We start from the raw sequence: 24,593 nt of genomic DNA on the forward strand, positions 1-24,593 counted from the left end.
TAGCAGATACTGGTTCAAGCTGATAGCTCAGTATCAAAGGTAAGCATCAACTCTCATGTATCCCCAAGAAATTATGTTTTCCAAATCACATTCATCACTAAATTTATTTCATGTTATTGGCAAGAGAGGGATCCTAGGTTAGATTCATATGAAATTCACAAGCTTAGAATAGATTTAGGGGTTAAAGTTTTCTGGGAAGCTTTACATATGCACGCTTTGCTTTCACTAATAACATTGACCTCTTATTCTCAAGTCCTTAAACTGACCAGATTAGAAAATTAAGGCATTTCAAATGGTCACAAGCTTTGGTATTTGTATTCGATAGACTCTAATCACAGGAGCAAGGAAGATGAGTGCAGTTTTGGGTCATCACTCTTTTCCACTCAGAACCAAGATTAGGAATTAGCCGTGCTATTACATCAGCAATTAGCAGCATTTAGTACCAGTACCACTAAGCATCATCTGCTTATTTTAATCAAATAATAAATCTTAGTTTTCAGCAGCCACCTCTGTTCTGGACTGGGGGCAGTGATGGAGACCACACCCAAAGTAATAAGGCCATCCTTCCCTTTTCCTCAAGATCTGGAAATTCCAGGTTTCCCTCCCTGAGAGAAAAGGCAGCCTGCTCAGATAGCCAGGGTAGGGCACATGCAATGGCATCAGCCCGAAAGAGCAGTGGGACGATGCTGTGACTCGGAGCGCTGCGCAGCTTGTTTGTGCTTGTGATAGCTGGGTGGGGGCATCCAAGGAGCACATCTCTTATAGAGCAGTACATCTCTATTGTATGGTGGTTGCAAATATAGAAAAAGTAGCAATGACAGAAGGAACTGTAGCATACATAACAGTAATATGGGGTTGAATTTTGTTCTTTAGTGCTTATCAGATAGCAGGTAATGAAAGTGATTCCCAGGAAGATGAATTAGATTCTGGTAGAGCAGTGAATTTGTAGGCAAACAGAGCACCAGTATAAGTTGCGTGTAAAGTACAATTATCAACACCAAGTAAGAGAGCTCTTGCTTGATTCTTGATTCCCCAAAATGCAAAACAGGTAGAGATACTACCCATACTACTAGAACAGGTCCTAAAGATGACCAACAGATACAGCTTCTTGGACCACTGCCACCTCCTTTCCTCTTGTTTTAATTTCTGCAAACGATATTCAGGATGTGCTGTCTCCCTTCTGGAAAAACGGTCCTTGCTTGAGTTGTTGACAATCTACGACAAGCAGCAGAGAAAAGATATGGAAGGGCTGTAACCCAACTAAAACATACTACATGTATGTACTGTAGCTTTCAGAAGTACAAAGAGCAAACTGCAGGATGGGGGTGTCAAATGCACTTTGTGCTTTTGCAAATCACCAACCATTTTTCCTTTGTTCCTGTTAAATGAATATGAATCAGCACTATTTGTTTATGTCTCAATTTATGTTTAAACTATTTAGGCAAATATCAGTTCTGTGGAGAGATTTCAACAAGAGCAGAAGATTATGGTAACAGAAGATGCTTGTGTGGAAGGGGCAACATGCAGACCTGTGAGATGCCAGGATAAATCGCCAGCTCCCACTGTCAGTGCAGTGAACATGGGGAAAGGTGGACAAAATGTGAATGCATGTATAGAATGAAGACAAAACTTTGGGCTTTAAGGACAAGGGCAAGTGTGGTGAAAAGAGGAGCTGGGGAAAAGACCTAAGAAAAAGGAGGGCAGACGAGGCGAAGGAGATCTCTTCAGCTGCTGTGTTTTCAGGGCATTTCTGAGAGGCCTGAGGGAAGAAGGAGCTTCCAACAAGGAAGGCAGGGAAAGACATAAGCTTGATAGTGGCTTTTGGTGTGTGGGGAGGAGGTGAGGAGTGGTGCTGTACTGCAAGTAAATGATGTCCCCAGAGAGATGCAGTAGCAGCTGCTACCCTTACCCCCACTGGTATACACCTGCCTGCCTCTCTGCTGTCGTATATTCACTTGTTCCCTTCTTTCACTGCATCTAAGAAAAATAGGCATAGGTCCAGGAGCTCTTACAGGTGTTACAGTGCCTGCCAGCCTGTGTACTTGCCGATCTTGGAGGCTGGTAGGGTTGGAAATATACCTACTTTTGGTTTGTGCTCTTCTAGCCCAGTGACTGATTTCATGTCAGCTCTTCTACTGAATCTCATTAGTGCTTACGTGTCTGTACTTTCTTCTCTAGCCTTGCTGCAAGTGCAGGGAAGATGACATAACATAGAAAGTGCCATGTGGGATGAATGGAGATCATTTCAGTAAATCGGCTTGTGGTGCCCCTGATTCTACCTCTTTTCAGGGAGGCAGATCCAAAACCTTCATAACTTGCGTCCAAGTGAAACAAGATCTCCTATTGGGCTGGATGCGTGCCATTTTCTAATGAAGGAAAAATACTCATTCCAAATTGTTTGATTTCTTCGGCTCAAACTTGGCAACAAACCTGCCACAGTTACTGGCAGGATATGCACTGTAGAAGTAACAGGCATTTTATTCTATTCATCATCTTTGTTTTCTGTAGTACATTTTCATATGTGTGCCTGTGCTTTTCTGAAACCCCTCAAAGCTAAAGAAATCCCTTCATTGCATCACCATATTTCCCTTTTACTTAACTGGGAGACAATCACATATAGACTAGAGAAGTGGAGGAAGAGAATAAAGGGTAACTGAGGGTGAAGTAAGTCTCCTTTCTTAGACAAACTGTGACATGTGCATGCAGCCACTATCTGGTTTTGAAGGATCCCAGCAATTCCAGGTACCATTCTCTTAGCTGGCAGTGGCATCTGACATTGGAAAGGAGTGGATAAATCCTAGTAACAAACTGACAGAAGGCCAAAGACCTTTAAGTCAATCTATTTAATCAATTTTTTCAACACATAAAAATAATTGTTATTTTAATAAAAATATTGTTCATTAGCCCTTGAATCAAACCGTACCTGGTCCATTACCTACAGTTTCAATAAATTTGCTGTCTACTTCCCATCTTCTGTAACTGTTAACCTAGTGATTAGTATGGAGAAGTGAAATCTACCAAGTGGGCTCTCCTGTTCCAGATTTTTTGTTCAAGAGATGTGTTGCTGGCATACAGTGACCATATAGTGAAAACTGCTGTGCTCCCATCTTCGCTGCTGCTTCTGGAGTTGGATGCTGTTGCAGAGGCTTCATGCCATGGGCTTGACTTTCTTTACCAGAATCAGGTCATCTTCAGTCTAAGGGTGGGTGGGATGCTGGAGAAAAAGGACAGGTCACAGAAGAATTTCTTCTTTATCTCTACTGGTCCCTTCAAATACGGTCTAGACTGCCTTGCACTTTAATATCTAGGACTTGGAAAGGTGTATCCACATACATGCTAAAGCAAGTAACAGTCACTGCAAGGAATGAGAAAAGTTTCCTTAGCAGTCTGATTATGCCTATGGTATCCTGTGCAAGAAAGCTTTTTTTGCTATAAATCAGGCTCCCACAGATTGCCTGTCCTTTCCCATTCAGGCCTTGCTTGGGGATCCCTGAGCAGTGCATGGGGAGGGCAGGCAGTTTTATCTGCTGCAGTTCCCAGCCAGCTGCAATGGAGCTGTGTGTCCAAACCGCCCTGTGTTAATTCAGCAACAAGAATGTGCAAAGCACTGATTCTCCGAGGCTGCTATGAAGACCAGGAAGATGAGAAAGGTGCTTTGAATAAACTGTATTTTCTGTGAATTATGGTTAGGAAAAAGCTATTTCGGGGGCTTCACAGAGTCTTCAGATACCATTCTTCTGTCTGAGATTATCTACCAGTGGAAAGATCTGTCTAGCCCAGGGGAGGAAATGCCTCTGAAGCTCTGTCTGTCTCTGAGGAGAAAGGTGATTAGAAAGGAAGAAGCAAATTGTTCTCTGCAGGTTCCAGAGCAACAGCTGAAAGAAACCTCTGTAACCCCCACACCCACTTTGTATTTGAGCAGGTCGGAAGTTTCAGGTAGCAAGGGAATCCTCTACATGAAGTTGACCTCTGCCCATATCTTTCTTGCCAAAGCAAGAAGTAGTTACCCACTGTGCCATAAAACCCCATCCAACCCTGTGAACAGCCTTCCTGATACACAGCGCTCCCTATTCTAGAGGAGATCTCGGTTCCACTGAGAGTGGGCTTTGCCTGCAGAAAGTTTGCTTACTGGAAGGTTGAAAAAGGATTTGGTAATTTTGAGAGGGTGGTGTGAGGACAACATGCATTAATAATGGCCCTGAGGTGGAGAAACAGAACACCATTAGCCCATCAAAACCAGCAGGCAATATGTAAGTGACAGTAACATAAAAGAAAAAGCTCTTTTTATTTCCCTAGTGGCAGTTTGCCATAACAGCTCCTTGCTATCCTCTTTCTTCTTTTCTTAAAGGATTCATTTTATACATCTCAGGACTAAAGAAAGATAAGTATATAAGCCCACAAGAACCAAATTAGCACAATATAAGACTTACTAACATTAAGTAGAGGAGAAAAAAGATGAAAAACTATGCACTGTTGTAAGGCTTCCTGGAAAGCACCTGATCGTGTGTTTGTACCTATAATTTTTTTAAGTTCTGAAAGTCTTATCCAAGTCTCGGTGATCCGAGTAACTGCTATATAAGACTTTGCAGGGGCTCTGCTGTGTTGTAGCTCCAATTCTGAACTGCAGAAAAATACAGGAGAGAATACTGAGTGTTTTTATATATAACATGTTGATGTAGCTGCATTGTTGCATATGACAGTCTTAATGTGCAAAGCATAATCTTCCCACACCTCCAGGAACTGGTAATAGTGGTAATATACATGCAGTGTTGTTGGTGACAATTCCAGTGTATGACAACCAGCAACCAACATTATGCTCTTTCCTTAAAAACCCCTAATGATAGAGGGATTTTCCAGACTGTATAGGAAATTTATTCTTTAGCAGTCTGGCTATTTTCAGCTTCTGTTTTATTCACACATACCTTGTCAATATTGAGCTCTTCCCAGAATCTGCTTTCACTTGAGAACTGAGAAGGGCAGTATTACTAAATTCTAAGTGAATCTGAAAATTTAGTATCTGTAAAAAAAATGTTGGGTTTGGTTTTTGGTTTGGTTTGGTTTTCAGTCAAATGAAGTGATTTATTTCTGATTAAAACTACGATCCATCAGGTGCCTGGGAGGAGATCTCAGAGGTGGAAATAAGTTCTCTCACTGGTAGCAAGGAGAAATATGAAGTCCTCATAATGCTGACAATGAGTCTTCTCATTGCCGAATCTAAATATCTGCCAGTCATAGAATCATAGAATGGTTTGGGTTGGAAGGGACCTGAAAGATCATCTAGTTCCAACCCCCTGCCACGGGCAGGGACACCTTCAACTGGACCAGGTTGCTCAAGGCCTCATCCAACCTGGCCTTTAACATTTCCAGGGATGTGGCATCCAGAGTTTCTCTCAGCAGCCTGTAGCAGTGCCTCACCACCTCATAGTAGAGAATTTCTTCCTAATGTTTAATTTAAATCTGTCTGCTTTCAGCTTAAAACTGTTCACCCACGTCCTAGTACTACATGCCCTTGTACAAAGTCCTTCACCAACTTTCTTGTAGTCCCTCTTTAGGTACTGGAAGCTGCTCTAAGGTCTCCCCAGAGCCTTCTCTTCTCCAGGCTGAATAACCCCAACTTTCTCAGCCTGTCTTCATAGGAGAGGTGCTCAAGCCCTCTGATCATCTTCCTTGCCCTTGTCTGGACTTGCTCCAACAAGTCTGTGTCCTTCTTATGTTGAGGATACCAGAACTGCACACAGTACTCCAGGTGGGGTCTCATGAGAACCCAGTAGAATGGGAGAATTATCTCCTTCGGCCTGCTGGTCACGCTCCTTTTGATGCAGCCCAGCATACAGTTGATTTTTTGGGCTGCGAGTGCACACTGCCGGCTCATGTTGAGCTTCTCATGAACCAACATCTCCAATCCCTTCTCCTCAGGGCTGCTCTCAATCCATTCTCCACTCAACCTGTATTTGTGCTTGGGTCCTGACCCAGGTGCAGGACCTTGCACTTCACCTTGTTGAACTTTGAGGTTTGCACAGGCCCACCTCTTCAGTCTGCATTTAAACCAATGTCAGTCAGCATTTAAAACAATGCAGCACATGACTAGTAAAGTTTTACCCCTTTTTTTTGTTTGCTATTTTTTAAAGCTACTCTTCAGAACCCATTCACTGTAAGTGCAAACATTTACTTTTCTTCTTACTAGCATCGTTATGCTTGTAAACTCACACTGTCCGATGGGAGAGAGATGCAATCCCCTTGGGCAGCACAGCATACCAGAAACCAGGGGGAATTCTTATAAATGTGTTAAGATAAAACTTAAAAGATGTACTGTGTTTGACTTTCTAAGCATTTGTCATGCTAACTTGTAATAGTAAGGAGTAATTCTGACTACTGTTGTGAACTGTGATTGATAATGTCTCGTGTCAAAGGGGAGCTGATCTTATTTCAGATGGGAAAAGTAGGTGGCGTATTGCTTAGGACAGGATAACTCAAAGTTTTTTCAATTTCCTTGAGAAGCTGTAGATAGAGAGCTGCAGCTGAAGGAGCTTAGTGTTTCCTCTGATCAAGCAATAGCAAAGCCACTGAATGTAAAAGCAGGGCACTCTTCACCCATCGTATTTTTGGATGGTGTGAGACTCCAAAGGAAGGCATGGGCCCTGTGTGAGAGAGTGGTGGCTGCAGCAGACAATGAATAGAGATAAAGGGAAAACAGCCATCCACAATGTTGTGAGGAATAGAAAAAAACAAACCTGCATGCATCTAATTTGTCACACTTTGAGCTATATAAAGCTTCAGAGTACTTAAAGTCATATACCCCAGGAAATCTGCCAAGAGAAAGAGGAAAGGCTACATGCTGGTTCATAATCCTATGAGCATTTATTGCATAGTTTTAGGTTGCTAGTCTCACAAGTTAGGTCTCATATTCCCTGTAGAATTTGTTAATTCTCAAGTTGAATGGCAAGTCAGATCTCATTGTTGAGGGATCTACCTGAGACATTATCCAGCGTTTGTTATTTCAACAGTGAAGGCAAGAAGCATTCCAACAGACATTCTACATCTGAACCTCATCTTTTAATGGCAACTTTTTGAAGGCATTTCAGCTTTATTACTGCAGGGAAACATCTTCAAAAATTTCCTGATTTACCATTCTATCTTAAGAACAAAGGGAGAAATTTATAGAAGATCAAACAGATAAAAATAGGCTGAAAAGACAGCAGATGCTGTTGATTTACTGAAGAATTCAGAACCATACATTTGGCAGCTATATTGTTTGCTGATACCACAGTTTCAGTGTTAATAACCTACATGCAAGCTGCACATATTATGAAGGATATTTTTTTATATTTTTTAATTTCTTTTTTTTTTTATTTCTAGTGTCTTTTTTATTTCTAGTTTATCTATTTTATTTTTATTTCTAGTGTCTTTTATTTTCTATTTTTTTATTTCTAGTGTCTTGTGACATGTACAAACAACTTGATTTTGAATTGCTTGCTTTACATTTTGTCATCAGAAACACTAATGATGATGTCTGAGATTTATTCACTTCTCCGTTCACATTCTTATTTGTCAGATGAGAAATGGGAAGGGGCCATATGCGTAATATATTTAGGTATAATTCTTTAAGCTTTGGCACAACACAGTATTAACCAAGGACCAGTTACTTGCCCTAAACTTCAGTGTACAATTATTCAAGTATTCACATAATGCATCTCTTCATCTGCATGGAGTCAGAATTCTCAGTCTGCAGAATTATTACTTCATATCGTTTACTACCAGTAAAAGCTCAAATAGCTAAATGGCAAAATTCAGTTTCTGCTTTTCTGTTCATTTCCCAACAGTGTTTTCCTGAGCTGTTAGGGCTTTAAAAGGCTAAAACACACTTTTTCTTTGTTCTTAATTCTTTTTATCAACTCTCTGAATAGGTTAGTAGAGTACAGTGAAAAATGCATCCTTTTTCCCAGAGGGTTGCAGTGCTCTTTTCCCAGAAAGGGGAGCTGAGTGTGATCACCCAGAAGGACAGGTATTTCACTGAGCATATAGGGTGTCATTTGCTTGATTTCTCTTGTTCAATTTATTATTTCAGGGCAGTTGTGTGTGGTTGTTTTTTCCTAACAAACTCTGTCAAATGAATGATCACATCCTTCATCTGTCTATCTCTTCCTTTTATAAACTTGCTACCTATTTTCAACCAAATGTAACGCAAGGCTTCAAGATCCTAAAAACATTAAATTTATGTGTTTTTCATAGACGGATTTCCTGGGTTCAGCAATAGCAGTCATATTTTCTCCTTTTTAGTAGCTGGTGCAGTGCTGTGGTTTTGACTTTCAGCCTGGGAATAGTGCTGATAAAACCGATGTTTTTAGTTACTGCTCAAATGTTTAGTCTGACCAAGGACTTTGTGAGTCTCATGCTCTGCCAGGGAGGAGGGGAAGCGGGAAGGAAGCAGAGACAGGACACCTCACCCAAACTAGCCAAAGAGGTATTCCATACCACAGCACGTCATGCCCAGGATGTAACTGGGAGTTACCTGGAAGGATTGGTTCACTGCTCGGTCGGGCTGGGTATCGACGGGTGGTATTGTATTCTCTTCCCTTGTTATTTCCCTTATCGTTATTATTACTGGTGGTAGCAGTAGTGATTTGTGTTATACCTCAGTTACTGGACTGTTCTTATCTCAACCCGTGGGAGTTACACTCTTTTGATTCTCCTCCCCATCCCTCCGGGAGCTGGGGGAGGGATGAAGGGGGGGAGTGAGAGAGAAACTGTGTGGCTGACTGGGTTTAAACCATGACAACGGGTGATCAAATAGAGGAAAGATGGATTGCTAGCTCTCCATCTTGCAGAAGTGAGCTCAGTCCTCATTTGGTGCTGGAGAATTTCCCTACATTGCCAGCCAAGGTTATTGCCCCTCTCAGAAGCTGAGAGAGAGCGACACTGTCCTGATAGTTTCGGTACTAACCAGAAATATGAAGGCCATTTGAACAGGACTTCTTTTTAAACATGAAAGTGATGTTTTAATTTTCAAACACACACCCCACCATTGCAAGCAGTGTGACTTAAACTTTACTGTTAAGTGGAAGTCATCTCTCTTGGAGTTGAGGTGTCTGTCTGCCAGCACTCATCCATCTACTCTAAAATTAAGCCTCCTTCATTTAAGGCAACAGAAGCTTTGAACAATTGGGCTGGCAAACAATTAGATCCAAAGTGCACGTTCTTACACACTTATACCCTCCCCTGTGCTGCACTGGATTGATTTTGCTTAGTGTCAAGATGAATGTGTACGATATAGTAATTTATTAGTTCTAAATGATTTTGATGTATTAAGGGGGCCCTAAAGTCTATTAGACTGAGTTAACCTCTTTGGTGGAATAAGGTGATCCTCCAGACTGAATTACCTGCAGTACCTTTTACTTGAAGATGTGAAAGTTATTTCCTTTATTGTATTTTCTCAGGAAAGCAGAATTAATCTCTCTCTTCCTCTGACCTCAGTTACACCTTTTCTCCTGAGACTAGAAGAAAGGCAGAAAGTATCTCCTCATAATTGTTTTTCTCCTCTCTTTTTCTGTCCTATTTGTGGCTGATACAGTAATATACTGACCCCATACTATATCCAGTATCAACTCCTAGTCAAATTGAATTAACTCTTTATTTCAAAATCAACTCACAAATTATAAGTTAAGCGTTCATATAGTTTTACATCCCTGGAAGGACGAGGCTTAGCATACTTTCTGTTTAAGGTACTAAGCATCTTTTTGTTTTACTTCATTTTTTGAGGAAATGAGGAGCTATCCTGGAATAGTAGTTGCTTTGGTGCTCTAATGATCATTAATAGTGGAGAAAGAAGCCCTGTCATTTCATCTTGGTAAAATGTATTTTACCTCTGTGATAATATTAATTAGTACTTTCTAGTAGCTGAGAGTTTCATAGTGAAATTTTGTGTAAATGAAAATGTAGCATACTGGATTAGGTGCTCAGCATTATTATTAAGCTGTAAGTCAGCTTGTCCCATCTGAGGGGGATCTTTTTTCACTGCTGGTTTTCTGTCACTCCACTCACCTGCAGTTTTGAGGAAGCATTGTTAACAGTCTGTTGGCCAGGTAAGATGTTTGCACTGCTCTCCAGCTATTCAAGGGTATGGATGCCTTTCTGATTCAGTCAGCCATAGGACACATGCTCACTAAAATTTACCGCTTTCTGCTCAGCCATGGGGAAGCTGGTTTTATGCAGACAGCTGTACTCCTGTTCCTGAATACACAGAAATGTGTTCTTTAAAATTATATTTGTCTACGTACAGTAGCCGCATGCTCTATTTATATCCTTTTTATTTTTACTTGGCTAAGTATGATCAAATATATACAGGATGTGGCCTTCATACATCATAAGATAAAAGATTCATCAGAGCATGAAGAAACATCCTAGCTACATCTTGTTAAAACAGTGTGTTTGAGTGTGCACATGCTGGTTATGTAACTGTCCTTGATGTGTGGCGTTGCTACATGCTGCCGGCTGCTGCCGGCCTGCCAGGCACTGCATATACACCTTTGCAATCTCACTTCAAGTACAGTATTACGTCAATTAGAGGAACAAGTTCATTAGACAAAATTAGTGATGTGACTGAACTGAAGGTGATTGAAAGGGTTTCAGAGTTTGCTGATGATGTTCAGAAATAAATAGCATTGGCATCATGTCACTTTTGAATTAAACCTACAGATATAATGGTTTTATTTCTTTTCCATGGCTCCTACAAGGCAAATGAAATTGTGAGGTATGAATCCTTGTTGTAACATGCTCATAAATAACCATATCTGAATTAAACTGCTAGGGTTTAGTCAGTAAAATTGCATAAATTTAACCCTTATACGAAAGCTGAGAACTGAGGCACAGTCATGTCTTCTTATAATTCCAACCACAACTTGATTGTTTGTCTTCATAATATGTATGTCAAGGTATCAGGCCAGGAATTCACATGTCTGGATTAACACCACTTCCCTTTGCTTTCATACTCCCAGGGAAACAAAATTGTGTTATGCTTTAGCAAATTGGGCATAATTTATTCTGTGAGCAAACTGATCATGGAGTTCATGAAAGAAAGATAAATGGATATTTACTTACATGTTTTTTTTCTTCCACAGAATGATATCACACCTTTGCATGTTGCATCAAAGAGGGGAAATGCAAATATGGTCAAACTCCTACTTGATCGAGGAGCTAAAATTGATGCCAAAACAAGGGTAAGCTTAAGTGTGAATGCTGTGAGTGACTGTGGAATTCTTGCCTCTGACTTGTTAGTTGCTGTACGGCTTAAATCATTCATCTTCCTGGCAGGCTACCGTGGCTGCACTGCATTTCTTTTTTATAAAATGGTTGCAGTAGGATGCTAAGAATTTACATCTCTCAAAGCAGTGTGTGAAACACCATGTATGGCAAAGCTCAGAACCAACAATTTTACATGTTCTCTGTAGAACATTTCATTAGGAGCTACTTCAAGCTACTTGGGGATAGAGGTACAGGAAAATACTAGAAGACAAGAATTCGATTCAGATATTTCAGAATTTGAATGTTAAAAACATAACTTTGAACTGCAATGTGTGTTTACCTTTTGTTATCCACAGGGCAGCGTCACAGAGCACAGTGTTGCTGATGAGTTTCATGCAGCTCAACCTTTCTCTAACTGGGTGCTCAGGTGCTGGCTCAGATTTGTCAGCAAATGTGCCAGGTGTAGTGATGGTTTCTGCCAGGTTGACACCTGATTCTATCCACTGAGTGACTTAGAATCTTTATGTATGTGGTTATATCTAATTGCAGTAGTTAAAACCCAGTAAAACCAGTTCATGGGTATTTTATTTGCTTACACAGTGGCAAAAAGAGAAGGAAAAAGTTCAAATATTTGGAAGTAAAGCTAGAACTGGTGTTGTGGGCTGTCATGGCAGTCTTTGCAACAGGCTCTTGTGCACATGAGATAACCTTCAGGAGCTGTACCTGTAGCTTTTTGACAATTATAGTTTTCATGAATTAGCTTATCATCTAACCATCTTCCATTTTTTAGACTTTCACCAGAATCATTCTAAGCAACTCAAAGGAATAACCTGAGAACATTTTGTCCTACAGCTATTACTGTATCCACAGGTTTCTGTTTGCTTTTCCACTGTTTCAGCAGTCTCTCAGATTTCCTGCAGTGCTTGTTAGGCATAGTCGTGTTTTTTTTATTTCTGTGGCAAATTCAGAAACTGGGTCAATTTATTTTGTCATCTCTTAATTCTTTTCACATGTTTTTCTTTAGTTGTCCTTCTGTTTTACCTTTAGAAGTCACTCATGATTTCTTTGTAAAATGTTTCTCATTTTTCTAATTGCGGGATATGGGAGAGATGACTTCTCATGGGTAACGGGAACATTGGGGATAATTTCTGAGCTAAAATACCAGTCTTCTATGGGCTACATGGGGTATGCTAGCCTGAGGGTCATGGGCCTACCATGTAGTGGGGAGGGACACATTTTGGTAGCACGACAAATGTGCATTTCTCCAGAGCAGGGAGAAAGGGACATGGGAAGGGATTCTGCAAGTATTCATATGGCCCACTGCAGCCAAAACATTGGGGACCACTACTTTTAAATAGTTGGACTCCAGTTTGTTGTTTTCTTTTAGTTATGAAAATCTGTGATCTGCTTCATTTTCTGTACCACAATGCTCGTGGGTCAGACATTAAGATAATTTATATAACTGAAAATATAGGCTGGGGCAGAAGCAGGATCCAGGAGGAGGTCAGAAGCATTAACAGCTCCTAAGTCTGGCAGAGCTTCACAGTGAGGTGAAAGGCAATGAATGAGTCGTTCACAAAGTGGTGGTTTGTTTTTCTGGCTTCCCCCAGAGACTGCCTGTTTCTCTAAACACCCATCCTGTCTATAAATAAGAAGGGATTTGCATAACTTTTCCTGCTTGTGTTGTACATGTGTCACTCATCATTTCACTTCTCTGGCATTACCAGAGGCATCATTTTCTGGCAGTTAGTGACTAAGTGGAAGTTTTGCTCCTGGCATCACTGACTCATCCTGGCAAGGGTTTACCAGCCTGTGGTCTGGGCAGTGTATGCCTCTGCTGAGGAGACTCACTGAACTGAGCAGACAGCTGCATGGCTGAGAAAAGGGAAGAGCATCACTGCAGCAGATCAGGGAGGATTTACAAATCAATAGGAGAGGCAGTAGAAGGCTGAAAATGTGGTGCTGGATGAAGAAAGGACATTGTTTCAGGAGTGTCTGCTTAGTTCTAATGTTCAATAGCAAAGGTTAATTGTTGTGAGCTGTTATAACACATGTTCCTGCTAAATCTCTCTTGTTATTCCTACCCTACCCAATGTTGTTTTCCAAGGCAGAACAATTGAGGAATGTCAACATTGTCATTACATTTTTTTAGGCACCATTCTTATTTTAATGTCCCTGACATAGAGTGCCCTTACATGAATACAGGGTGACAAAAGCTTCAGTCGTATCCTTTCGCAACATCACCACCAGTACTGAATGTATTGACAGACAAAGGGCAGTAAAGGCTACCTTTTCTGATACACATATCAAGTCATGCTTATCAGTTGAATGCCCAGTCAGAGCCCAGCCTCATGGTGTTCTGTGGGGCGCAGGTGTGGGTGCTAAATGCACACACAACTTGACAAACAGGTGGGATTTGCGCATGAAAATATGTGAGGCTCCTATTACCAGATTTATAAATGTGAGAATGCTCTCTTTTTCTTTTTAAAGAGGTTTTTAAAGAGATGAGCAGATTTGTTTTGTTTTGTTTGGTTAAAATAGTATTTGTCTCGGACACCATGGTATTATTTATCTCAAATGTTGGTTATGGAATACAAAATACCTCCATAAAGGTGAATGGCAAAGGTTCTGTACTCATATGAAAGCACAAAAATTCTTGAAAATTGCTTCTTTCTTTTTCTCAGGGACAGAAATTACTAGGCCTTTATTTTTCCTGTATGAGGTCTGTATTTCACCTTTAAATGATTATGCAGAAGATACTGGTTTATGTTGTTGACCAGACAATAACAAGGCGAGGATTTGATGGTCTGGCTCCTAGATGTGACATTTTTAGCTATTTAGCTGCCATTTTGTGCCCTGTTCTTGCAATCCATTCTCTATATGGGGTATTGGAAATACACTCCATGTATATGTTATTTTTATTTTTCACAGACATTCTCATTTTATAGATAAATTCACATAAAGCTTCGTGAGTATTAAATAAGTTAAACTAATTATTTCTTTTCCTTAGTAATTTCCAAGAGCATTTGCGTTTGCTGCTGGCAGATGGTCCTGAAAACTGCAGTGCTGAACTGCGCAAGGGGCTAAATTCTTATCCTGTTTAAATTATTGTAAAAGTCATCCATGGGCTCCCAGTTTCTCTCTGTTCATTAAGACTAAGATTTGATGAGCACCACAGATATTGTTGCACATCTGCAAACTGTAGCTTGGAGTTGAGATAGTGTTTAAGTATATGAGGTTATTTTTCAGAAATGAACTTACAAATATTTGAGACCCAGCCATATCCTTTTTGGGTTGATTTTTGGGTTGTTTGGTTTGTTTGTTTTTTTTTTTTTTCTTTTAGTTCATGCTTATGTTGCTTTGTTTATTTTAACCAGCTGTTTATCTGTCCTTTTTGTGGGTGAGATGTCTAGTAGCTGGTACCTGGGGCTTTGTACCGAATTCTTAACACACCTCAAAAACTTATGTGCTGCTTTTGTCCATACAGGGCAGCTTTTATTGTTCATGCTTTTAACTAACATTCTCACCAAAGACCTATTAATACCTCATGTAACATGTTACTGAATGCTGCCCTGATTATGTTTCCTCTATCTTCCAGAAAAGGCTTTTAAAAAGAAGAGAGTTTAGAGAGGTTGATTAAATTAGCTTGATTTGCTTTGGCTGTCTAATACTGTATATGCCAAAGTGAATTTGTATCTGAAGCAGGCAGCAAGCAAATTTTAGCCTGGATTTACAATGTTTATAATCTGCATTCTTTCAATTTTGCAGCTAATTTACAGACCAACACTCATATCTACATGAAAACATGTGTGATATGCTTTTTTAGGTGCACTAGATCATACATAAGCTGCTCTAGAAAAGCCACATATATTAAGATAAAAAATCACTACAAGAATGATGGTGACTTGGCACTCTTCCTACACACGCAAAAAGCACTTAGAGCAAACCTCATTTGTCACCCTATTGTATGGAAGGGGCAGTTTGCAATAGTGCCAGTGAAATTAAGAATTCAGTAGACTTAAAGCATGGAGGAACCATGAGATACAGAGCCCTGCTAGGCTGAAGCACATGCACAGAGACTCACTAAGCAGTGACGGGGATGCTGAACCCTAGATGCAGCAGTAATTGGTCCCTTGGGGAAGCATGCCTTCTACCTCTGGCTTAGGGCAGTGGAGTGCCTGTTGCACTCCTGCTAAGGCAATGGACAGACTCTGAGATTTGTTTCAAAGTCTGACATGCCCTTGCTGAATATTTCCATCACAGTAAAGTTTTTACTGGGTGTTGTTCTTAATTTCATTGCTTATAGACTAGGTTAGAAGCTGATGCTTGCTGATGTGAGAGTTGTGATACTAAGGATACCGTGGATTTGGGGTACAGCCTAGATGATCCCATTAGGTGAGGGAAATCCTAGGTGAGCACTGAAAGGGAAGGGGTAGCTAGGGAGCATGGGGAGGCTGATCTGTGCTTGCACATGCTGCTCAGGGGGCCCTTAGAGCCAGATATGGTGACAGGGAAACACTGCAGCAGGGAAGTTCAGCTGTTTGCACCATTATCACTAACCTCATGCCAATTGTGACCCCAGGAACAAGATCAGGGAGCTACACAGGTATCCAAGTCTCAACAGGAGCCAGTAACAGTGCTTAGATCTCATTGATTGGAGGGGTGTGGTATGTGTTTGAAATAAAAGCTAAGGAAAGAGTAGCAGTCCCCACGATGGGTATGCAATACTTACAGGAGGCTTGTGCCTAAGCAGAACTCCTCCTGTTGTCCTCCTGGCTTTGCTGGAGCTGCTTTCAGGCTCTCTGGGGGTGTAGACAATTACAGATGTGATTTATCATGTCAGTGCACACTTATGGAGTCCTTAATATGCAGATTATTGTCATAATTGTTTGTAATGTTTTTTCTGAGCCATTGAAGACTATCATATCAAAGCAAGTTTGCTGCCTAATACACATACCACATTTTATGCTTCACATAGTATAGTCTACATGAACAGTAAATAAGCAACTAGAAAATCTACTGACAAAATCAGTGAAGCCTTGCTGAGTTCAGAGCCGTCTCTTTTAATCTCGGATTCTCTTTTTCAAAACAAAATCTTGCTGTGATCTGTTCTTCAGGTTGCCTCTGCACATTTCTTTACATGCTTTAACTGTCATATAGCAATTAACCAAGCCAGGTGAATAGACAGTGTCTTTTCAGAATACAAAAAAGGAAGGTCTCTGCAGCTAAATGAGCTGTGTTCAAGTGTTTTTTCTCTTTACAGTGGAAGTCCTGACATCATCTTAACAATAGCTATAGATCCACTGTCCCAATAAGCACCTACATTGCATTGTAATGTGTCATGCCATGTGACGCATCTGGTGGTAGTGACTACTTTGTGGACCAGAATGAGCTTTAGCTGGCCAAGCATGACTGCCTGATGCCTCCTGTGCCACGGTAACCTTGTCAGATATAGGCACAAGCTGGGGGTTGCAGGATAGGCACCATGAGACTTTTGGGGCACTGTGCTCTGGGGAGCATTAAAGTAATTTTTAAGGAGCTAGTCTAGTGCTTGAAGATGATCAAATGTGTCTCATCCTCTGTGAGCTTGGTATGTACTGCCCTTGGTATGTTGGTGAAATGAGTTGGAAGGGCATAAAATCAGGAAAATGTTCCTCAACTTATAGTTTTGTGTATGATAATCTTGAGTATATTTCTTTGATGTTTCTGGAGAATGTGATAATTATAGGAACTAAAAAGAATTAACAGCTTAATCTACATGATCTTCATCCCCTGCCTACAGTTCTCTAGTTACCTAGCTTTGCTGGTTTTTATTTTCTTTCCCATACATGGTTTTGTGTGTGTGTGTAGGCAATATTTTTATGTTAGTTGTTTGTGCTCTGCTCAGTACTTGCTATGCCCTTGCCTGTGGGAACTACTGGTATAAGGAAGAAATTCTTTACTGAGAGGGTGGTGAGGCACTGGAATGGGTTGCCCAGGGAAGTTGTGAATGCTCCATCCCTGGCAGTGTTCAAGGCCAGGTTGGATGAGGCCTTGGGTGGCATGGTTTAGTGTGGGGTGTCCCTGTCCATGGCAGGGGGGTTGGAACTAGATGATCTTAAGGTCCTTTCCAACCCTGACTATTCTATGATTCTATGGGAAATATGCATTACCTTTTTCAAACACTTGTGGAGCTAAGGCAGCACATTTGCAGTTCAGCTGATAGACATACCATTCATGGGTTTTGAAATTTTTTTCTCTGTCTTTACTTACGTTTTTTGAGCAATACATCTTTACTTTGTTTAGTATCATTTTAACAAGATGCTCTTCGCTGTACTTCATGGGCTGAAAGAAAGAAACAGAAATGACAATAGCATCAACTCCAGAGATGCCTGTAAGGACATAGTGAGCTAAACTGTGTTCATCTTGCATGAACAAATGACTCCCTGAGTCCTGATCAAGTTAAGTCTGAACCAAAGTCTTTTCTTCATCTGTGTCAAAAACATTCGCCTTACTTTAAGTGGAAGAACATGCACAAGAACCATACTAGTTTTAAATGACACTAGCAGAAAAAGTTAATCACAGCAATTTCTGTCTGCTATCTTTCATAGGCTTATTGAGGCAGGGCAAGAAAGTAGCAGCAGAAGAGCGTCTCTCTCCTCCTCCCTGGCTGCCCTCTACACTTTGCAGGCCTTAAGCTGATGTTCTAGTAAATTGTAATAGTTTAACAATTATCAAGAAAGAATAGTGTAATTGTGCATGGAAAATATGTCTAAGAAGGTATCTTAATAGTATTTGCTATCATACAGACAGAGTGCATGTGCATGAATTGGCAAGGACAGGATATGTGAGAAGGAATTTTAGATAATCCTTGCAATAAAAATGATGTGACGCATGTATTTTAGACAATACAACATATGTGTTTTACACAATGTATGTGTTTGTAAGAGTGCCGAGAGGCACTGGGAAAAGGCCCCTTCCTGTATGACTTGTATTTGGAAAATTAAGAAGTATTTATCTTTCTTTTTTATTAGTTTCAACCTTTCTTACAAAAGCTCCTCTTTTGACATACTTAGTGAAAATGTAGTATTTTTTCTGTGTGACACTATATTCTGCATTTGTTTTGCTTATACTACATAAAATGTTTGCTGTTACTAATTCTGAAAACATTAATTTTTCTCCCTTATTTTTCTTGAAACTATTATATCACTGTTGGTAACAATCACTATGTTATGCGGCATTGAAAAACTCCATGTGAATTTACCCACAGTTACTCAAGGCATATGTGCTATCTTTCATCATTGCATTCATGTAGAACAGGTTACTTGAGCACTGTAAACGGGGTACAAGTCAAAAAATAATCAAATCCAATCAGTTTGGAATAACTCCGTTAATCATAAAAAGAATTTTCCTCTTATTTAAGGAATGTATTTCTAATACAATGATAACTGTTACTAAGCAAACTCTTATGAAAGAAGTATTGACAATATGCCTTGACTCTAGACCAGTCGTTCAGCTGGAAGTCACACAAATACAGCCTACAAGACAAGAGACAGAGTTAATCCAACACACTTTTATCACCTGGGGTTATGTTTTTCTCATCTAATATATACCTGTCAAAATTAGTGTAATAAGAAAAAGCCTAAGTAGGAAACTTTTTTTTTTTCTCTCAGACTGAAGGATTTTCCATTGACTTTGATGCATACTGACAAACGAAAGACCCAGTTTTCTCAAAATCATGCAGGCTATGAAGTGCAATCTCATATTTTTCTTATATGTGCACTTACCACTTTACTGAATGTACAGGGAGGCCAGAAAGTAGCCCTCTGCATGAGCACCAATTTGATATGACTATTTAGATGTTTAGAAAATCAGACTAAAAATGTACTCTGTCCATTTGAATAAACAGGTTCAGCTGTTCAGTTGCATAAGGGCAGCATCCTGTAGGAATTAATTAGTTCCTTAGGATATCATAGGACTTAAAAGAAAAAGTGCAGAAGATTTTACTGCTGTCTCTGAAACTAACTGGTTATAATGCTTGTGTCCCACAGGATGGTTTGACCCCCCTCCACTGTGGAGCAAGAAGTGGTCATGAACAGGTTGTAGAAATGCTGTTGGATCGTGGTGCCCCTATTCTTTCCAAAACCAAGGTAACTGGTACTGTTTTTTCTGCTGGGATAATCCTTGTACTTTTTTTGTGTTTGGTTTTTTTTTTTTTTGTAATGTAATTCTGTATGTCTCATATATTTAAGGATTTGACAATAACTTTCCTATTTTATAGCTATTTAAAGTAACTGTGTGGGAGATCTCTGAAGTGAATGCCGTATGTAGTGCAAGTCTGCATATGTAAAATCTATTAAATCGAGATACACAAGAAAAGGTTTCTGTGCCAACCAAAAAGGCGTGTACGGTAACCTACTCCTCAGAATTTCAGTAGTTAGAAATCTCTGTATCTGTCCTGAAATAAATACATGGTGATTACAATTTATCTTCAGCTTGCACCAAATTACCCTAAGGCTAGAGTAGAGACAAGAGATAAAAATAGAGCGATATCTCTTTCGCAGAAACAGCTCATATTTCCTTAGGACTTAGCCTGATTACCAGTTTCTCCAATTTCTATCTCCCTACAGTTTATCACGCAAAATTCTTCACAGGAATTTCAAATCACCTGTCAGGGTGTGCAGTTTGCTTTAGACCTAAGGGTTGGCATTAAAGCATGTACTTGCCAGAGCTCTTCTGGTTCTGGTCTCTGCTGTGCTGTTATTGCTGATTTTAAATCTCAGTGCAGCAGCCTGCTATGTAGCACCATGACAATCCATGACTCTCCCATTCAGGGCTGACATTTGGGTTGTGCAGTTTGTTGAGGTTCTTTCCCAAGATGACCTTTCACTACATGTTTTCTCTCAGCCTGTAAGCAACATATTTCCAACAACTTTTTTTGTTTCCTTATATTATTTCTTTTCTCTCTTCTGTCATTCTGTTCTATTCTGTCTCAGCACCTTTCTATATTCTGCTGTTCTCCTCCCTCTTCTTTGGATTTTTTTTTTCCCCCTCTTGCTGGAATATATTTAGCATTTGTTTGGGAAGGTTGGCACCAGCTTCTGCTCAGTGAGTCACTGGCAAGTGCTGTCATGGGTAATCTGACAGACAGGATTCACCCATCATCTGCATGTGGAGTATCCATGGACTCCCACAGCCCTGACTTGCAAACTTCACGAGCAGGGGGGGACAGCAAGGGGCTGTCTAGGAGCCCCTCAGACACATCTACACACCACTGCCACTCTTGGAGCCCAGAGCTCATACTCCAGGGACTAAGGCTCTTCCATACTCTCTGGTAGCTCAATTAATTACTTAAAGAAAAAACAAACAAACCATAAATCCTATTGGTTTGGTTTCCACCATCATAAATGAGAACCTCTCCTAAGGAGCTACGTTTCTTTTTAATATGGATTTTGTATTGTCAGGTATAATCCCTAAATGTAGCCTGCTTTTCAAGGCCTGTATGTTTTTAATTTGTTCATCTTCCTGAGAAGATTCACACAGCCTGGCTCAGAGTTCACTAGCCAAAATCAGGCAAATGAAACATGGGATAGTGGGTTTGAAATAGGCCAGGGCTGAAAGATGCACTTTGGATATTCACCTGCAGAGGTTTATATAAGCACCTTCAGCAAAATGAGAGCCTCTCTGAAAGAAGGAAAATAATGATATGAGTTAAAAAGTGAACAGAAGAAAGTTGAAAGCTTCCTGAGTTTCCTTCTGCTGTGTGAATTCTACTGTTTTCAGAAAGTAAGCTAAGAAGTAGCAATACCTCTGAATGATATAAATGAATCCATTCATTCGGCACTAAACTATGGTACTGTCCTCTGCAAAAATAAGTGGCTCCATTCTCTTCAACTTAAATCATATAGTATTGGAAATAGGGCACATCTTTGAAAGAATTTAAACTCTAGTCCTGAGTATGCCAGTGATTTCCTGTATGAGAAATGGCATCTCTGTGTATCAGTGTCCATCTTTTTTTAATGACTGCTTTTTGCAGCTTGTTTGGTGCTTTTCCTTTTTTTTTTTTTTTTTTTTAACTTCCTTCCCAGAGTTAATGGCACTTGCCCTGATTAAAGTCCTTTGACACAGCTACAAAATAGGTTGTGTATCACTGACAGTGTTGTTTATACCCAGTCAGGCATTCAATACTCTATATTTCGTCTCCATGGTCGTCTTCTGGGGTTTTTGTTTGTTGAGTGGTTTTGTGTGGTTTGTTTTGGCTGGGTTTTTTAAAGGTATCATGTGACTGTCAACATCTTTGGTTGATCTTGAACTTCTTCAACTTTTAATATTTTCTTGAGAATCTTCATAAAAGCAGTAAGATAACAGTGTTTATATAGTACCTCCATCTTGAAGTACCGAATCACTTCTTACAGTCAGTCATTGGTAAATTGTGTCTTGCAACAAGGATATGGGACAGGAGAATATTGTTATATGTAATATTTTTATGTTAAAAATGGGAAGACACATTGAAATATTAACTGACTTGTGTAAGATTGCAGAATATCTTCTACTGCAACAGAATTAAGAGCAAGCCTGGTTTAGGTCATAGCAAAAGTCAGTATCCCAATGATATTTTACCTTCATGAACTTTTCTAGCATCCAGTCTCATCTCTTGCTCTTTTGTGTAAAGTCTGGCTAGCTGCTGCACTTTTCTCATCCATGACAGGTTTTTGTCAAGTATCTTGCTGATTTTCCCAAATTGACATGTGGCTGCTCTGCTTCTTCCCTTCTTTCCCATCAATGTCAGCCTCTTTTGTACCAGTTTGTCCTAGAAGGGACTCCCGTATCACCTTCACAATTTCTGACTCCATCAGTTAGTGTGGTTTATTGGCTGTTATTGTGAAGAATGACACTTTTCACCTGAAGGATCTTTCTTATAAAAATCAAACAGAACAGCGTATGTTTAGTATCAACTAAAAACCATCATCAGTTATAAACTGTTATCAGGGGAACCTGGTGACTGAGGGAAATTAATCTTTTTTTATTCCACTGTTTAACTACACTAGGAGACAATGAAAATATTTAAAATGCATTGCTAGTAGCAAGCTTCCAGGCAGATAATTGCTGTAGTAGCTTTTGGGAATGGGAGAGAGGCTTATCCGAGCCAACATAAATTACAAGTGAGATGCCCAAGAGATGATCTTGAAAGATGTAACTGTGTCCAAGAATGTCTGCTTCTCAGTACTGAATGTAAACTGTTATCAAATTCTGACAGTATTAGGCTGCTTGCTTTCAACATCCTTCTTCCTTGTCTCTTTAAAAAATTATTTCACAGTGTATTTCCACCTTTATTTTGAATGTTTGTCATTACTGTTATGATATGGGTATGGGAAAGGAGAAGAAAGAAATCATCTGTTTCAGAAAGCCTGAGACCTCAGCTGGTTTTATCTTGCTACTTCTTTGCTAACTGCCGTCACACGAGGGCACTACATCTGTGAGCAAAAGTTTCACTTTCTTCATGATGGCAAGCACAGTGTACTGTCAGTCATTTACAGATGATATATTAATATCTCCTATTTTTACTCTGGAAATATATGTTGGCAGCTTGTTGATTAACTATTGTAAGCACTGCAGACACAATTCTTTGTACAGGTTTTATTCCTAAATACGAATCTCTCAGGTGTTTCCCTGATGAAGCAGAACTGTACCACTGCCGCTGATAGGTCACATCACCATGGTCTCATTCAGATATTTCTATCCCAGTTGCACTTGAAACTTTTGCTGTTGTACTGATGTTGGCTGCTGGGAAGAATAGTCTACAGGTGTGTAATGCAGTATACATTATACATATATACATTGGGCATGCATACAACCCAAATTCTGGAAAAGACAGTGGAGGGATGAGGGAAGGTTGGAGTGATTACTGAGTGATGCTCTGACCTACTCTCTCATGCCAGGAATATGCAGTCTACGTTAGAGTGATGAGTTTAATGCAGCTTTTAAAAACAGGAAATTTCCTGGCTAGGTTATTTAAAGTCCTAATATACTGTTCTTTACATAATTCATCTCAGTTGAGCAATTTATCTGAGCTATGCTGGCTGAAATAAGCTACGTTGCTGATACGGTATGACTGGTTTTTTAACCTTGAACTGCCTACAAACTCTAACCAAATAAGTTCCAAATTCCACATAGCTTTTGCCAAAGTAAGAACCCTCATTGTTACACTGAACATGTTAAGTTTATTTTGGGTGCTCTCTGGGCTTATAAATTTCTTCATACAACAAATACGCTAAAAACAAAGCAGAGGAGTTTCATTTCTCTGAGCATTCTATAACCCATCAATGTTGGGTCTTCTTATTTGCAGAATGGTTTGTCTCCGTTGCACATGGCAACACAAGGAGATCATCTAAACTGTGTTCAGCTTCTGATTCAGCACAACGTGCCTGTAGATGATGTTACTAATGACTATCTGACTGCGCTGCATGTTGCCGCCCACTGTGGCCACTATAAAGTTGCCAAGGTTCTCTTGGACAAGAAAGCTAATCCTAATGCCAAAGCACTGGTGAGTACACGGTGGGTTACTATTCACAGCTAAACATTCTTCCAAAGTTGCAGTGAGACTTATTTGAGAGTTATTTTCTGCCTGCTGATGGTTAACATGAGGATATGTTGTATTGCTACAGAACCAAGAGAGGATGCTCGAGGTTCAAAGTGTTAATAATGTATCATGCAATCAGAGTAGACCTTTGCTTATGGATGATCAACAGTGATTTATGAATTTCTAGTGTACCTACAGCTCTCTTTCCTCTTGGTAGCTTGTTATGATTCTGACTAGATGAAGCTGCTGCAGGCATAACTGCTGTAGTTTTTGGTATGGAGAAAATTCTCATTTTCTAAATGTTTGTAAAGAGAAAATAAGCAGTAACTTTTAAAACTGAGAGAATTTTTATTAGCTCTCAAAGATGTGAAGCAGTCAAAAGTAGGAATGAGTTACATAACCAGTATTTGTGGTATTTTGTGTCATTGAAGTAATTTGCCTTTCTACTTTAAAAACAACTTCAGCAACAAAATCTGTTACTGCTAAGGAGAGAGTTGAGAGCTGCTCACACTTAACTGGAACATGACCTCACATTACAAAAGCATACAACATTCTTTATTATATGGTAGGTAGAAAAGCTAATTTTGATCAGATCTGAGGGATTGGTTCTATCAGCTCTTTTCAGAATTATTCTGCAAGTGCTTTTTTGGTGAATATACAGAACAGCATCAGCATTAGTGCACTAATGTTATTGTACCAGTTGTGCGTGCTCTGGACAGCTTATTTTCCTGTTTTATTTGTTTCCTGCTCACACTAAATTAGATGGAATATATTCTTTTATAAAGAAGGGGCAAAA

At 39.8% G+C, this 24,593-nt stretch overlaps 1 protein-coding gene across 2 annotated transcripts in view; it reads left to right on the forward strand.

Moving 5' to 3' along the window:
• The window catches only part of ANK3 (ankyrin 3), a gene marked incomplete at both ends in the record, with an annotated part of 206,550 nt that overhangs the window by 77,496 nt on the left and 104,461 nt on the right, over positions 1–24,593 (forward strand). For both annotated transcript variants that reach the window (XM_080621696.1, XM_080621697.1), the window contains 3 exons: positions 11,115–11,213; positions 19,269–19,367; positions 23,564–23,761. In XM_080621696.1, the coding sequence (XP_080477822.1) occupies positions 11,115–11,213; positions 19,269–19,367; positions 23,564–23,761 (396 nt within the window). The remainder of the gene's footprint in view (positions 1–11,114; positions 11,214–19,268; positions 19,368–23,563; positions 23,762–24,593) is intronic.

Source organism: Psittacula echo, assembly GCF_963264785.1.
Source record: "Psittacula echo genome assembly, chromosome: 6".
Lineage (NCBI taxonomy): Eukaryota > Metazoa > Chordata > Aves > Psittaciformes > Psittacidae > Psittacula > Psittacula echo.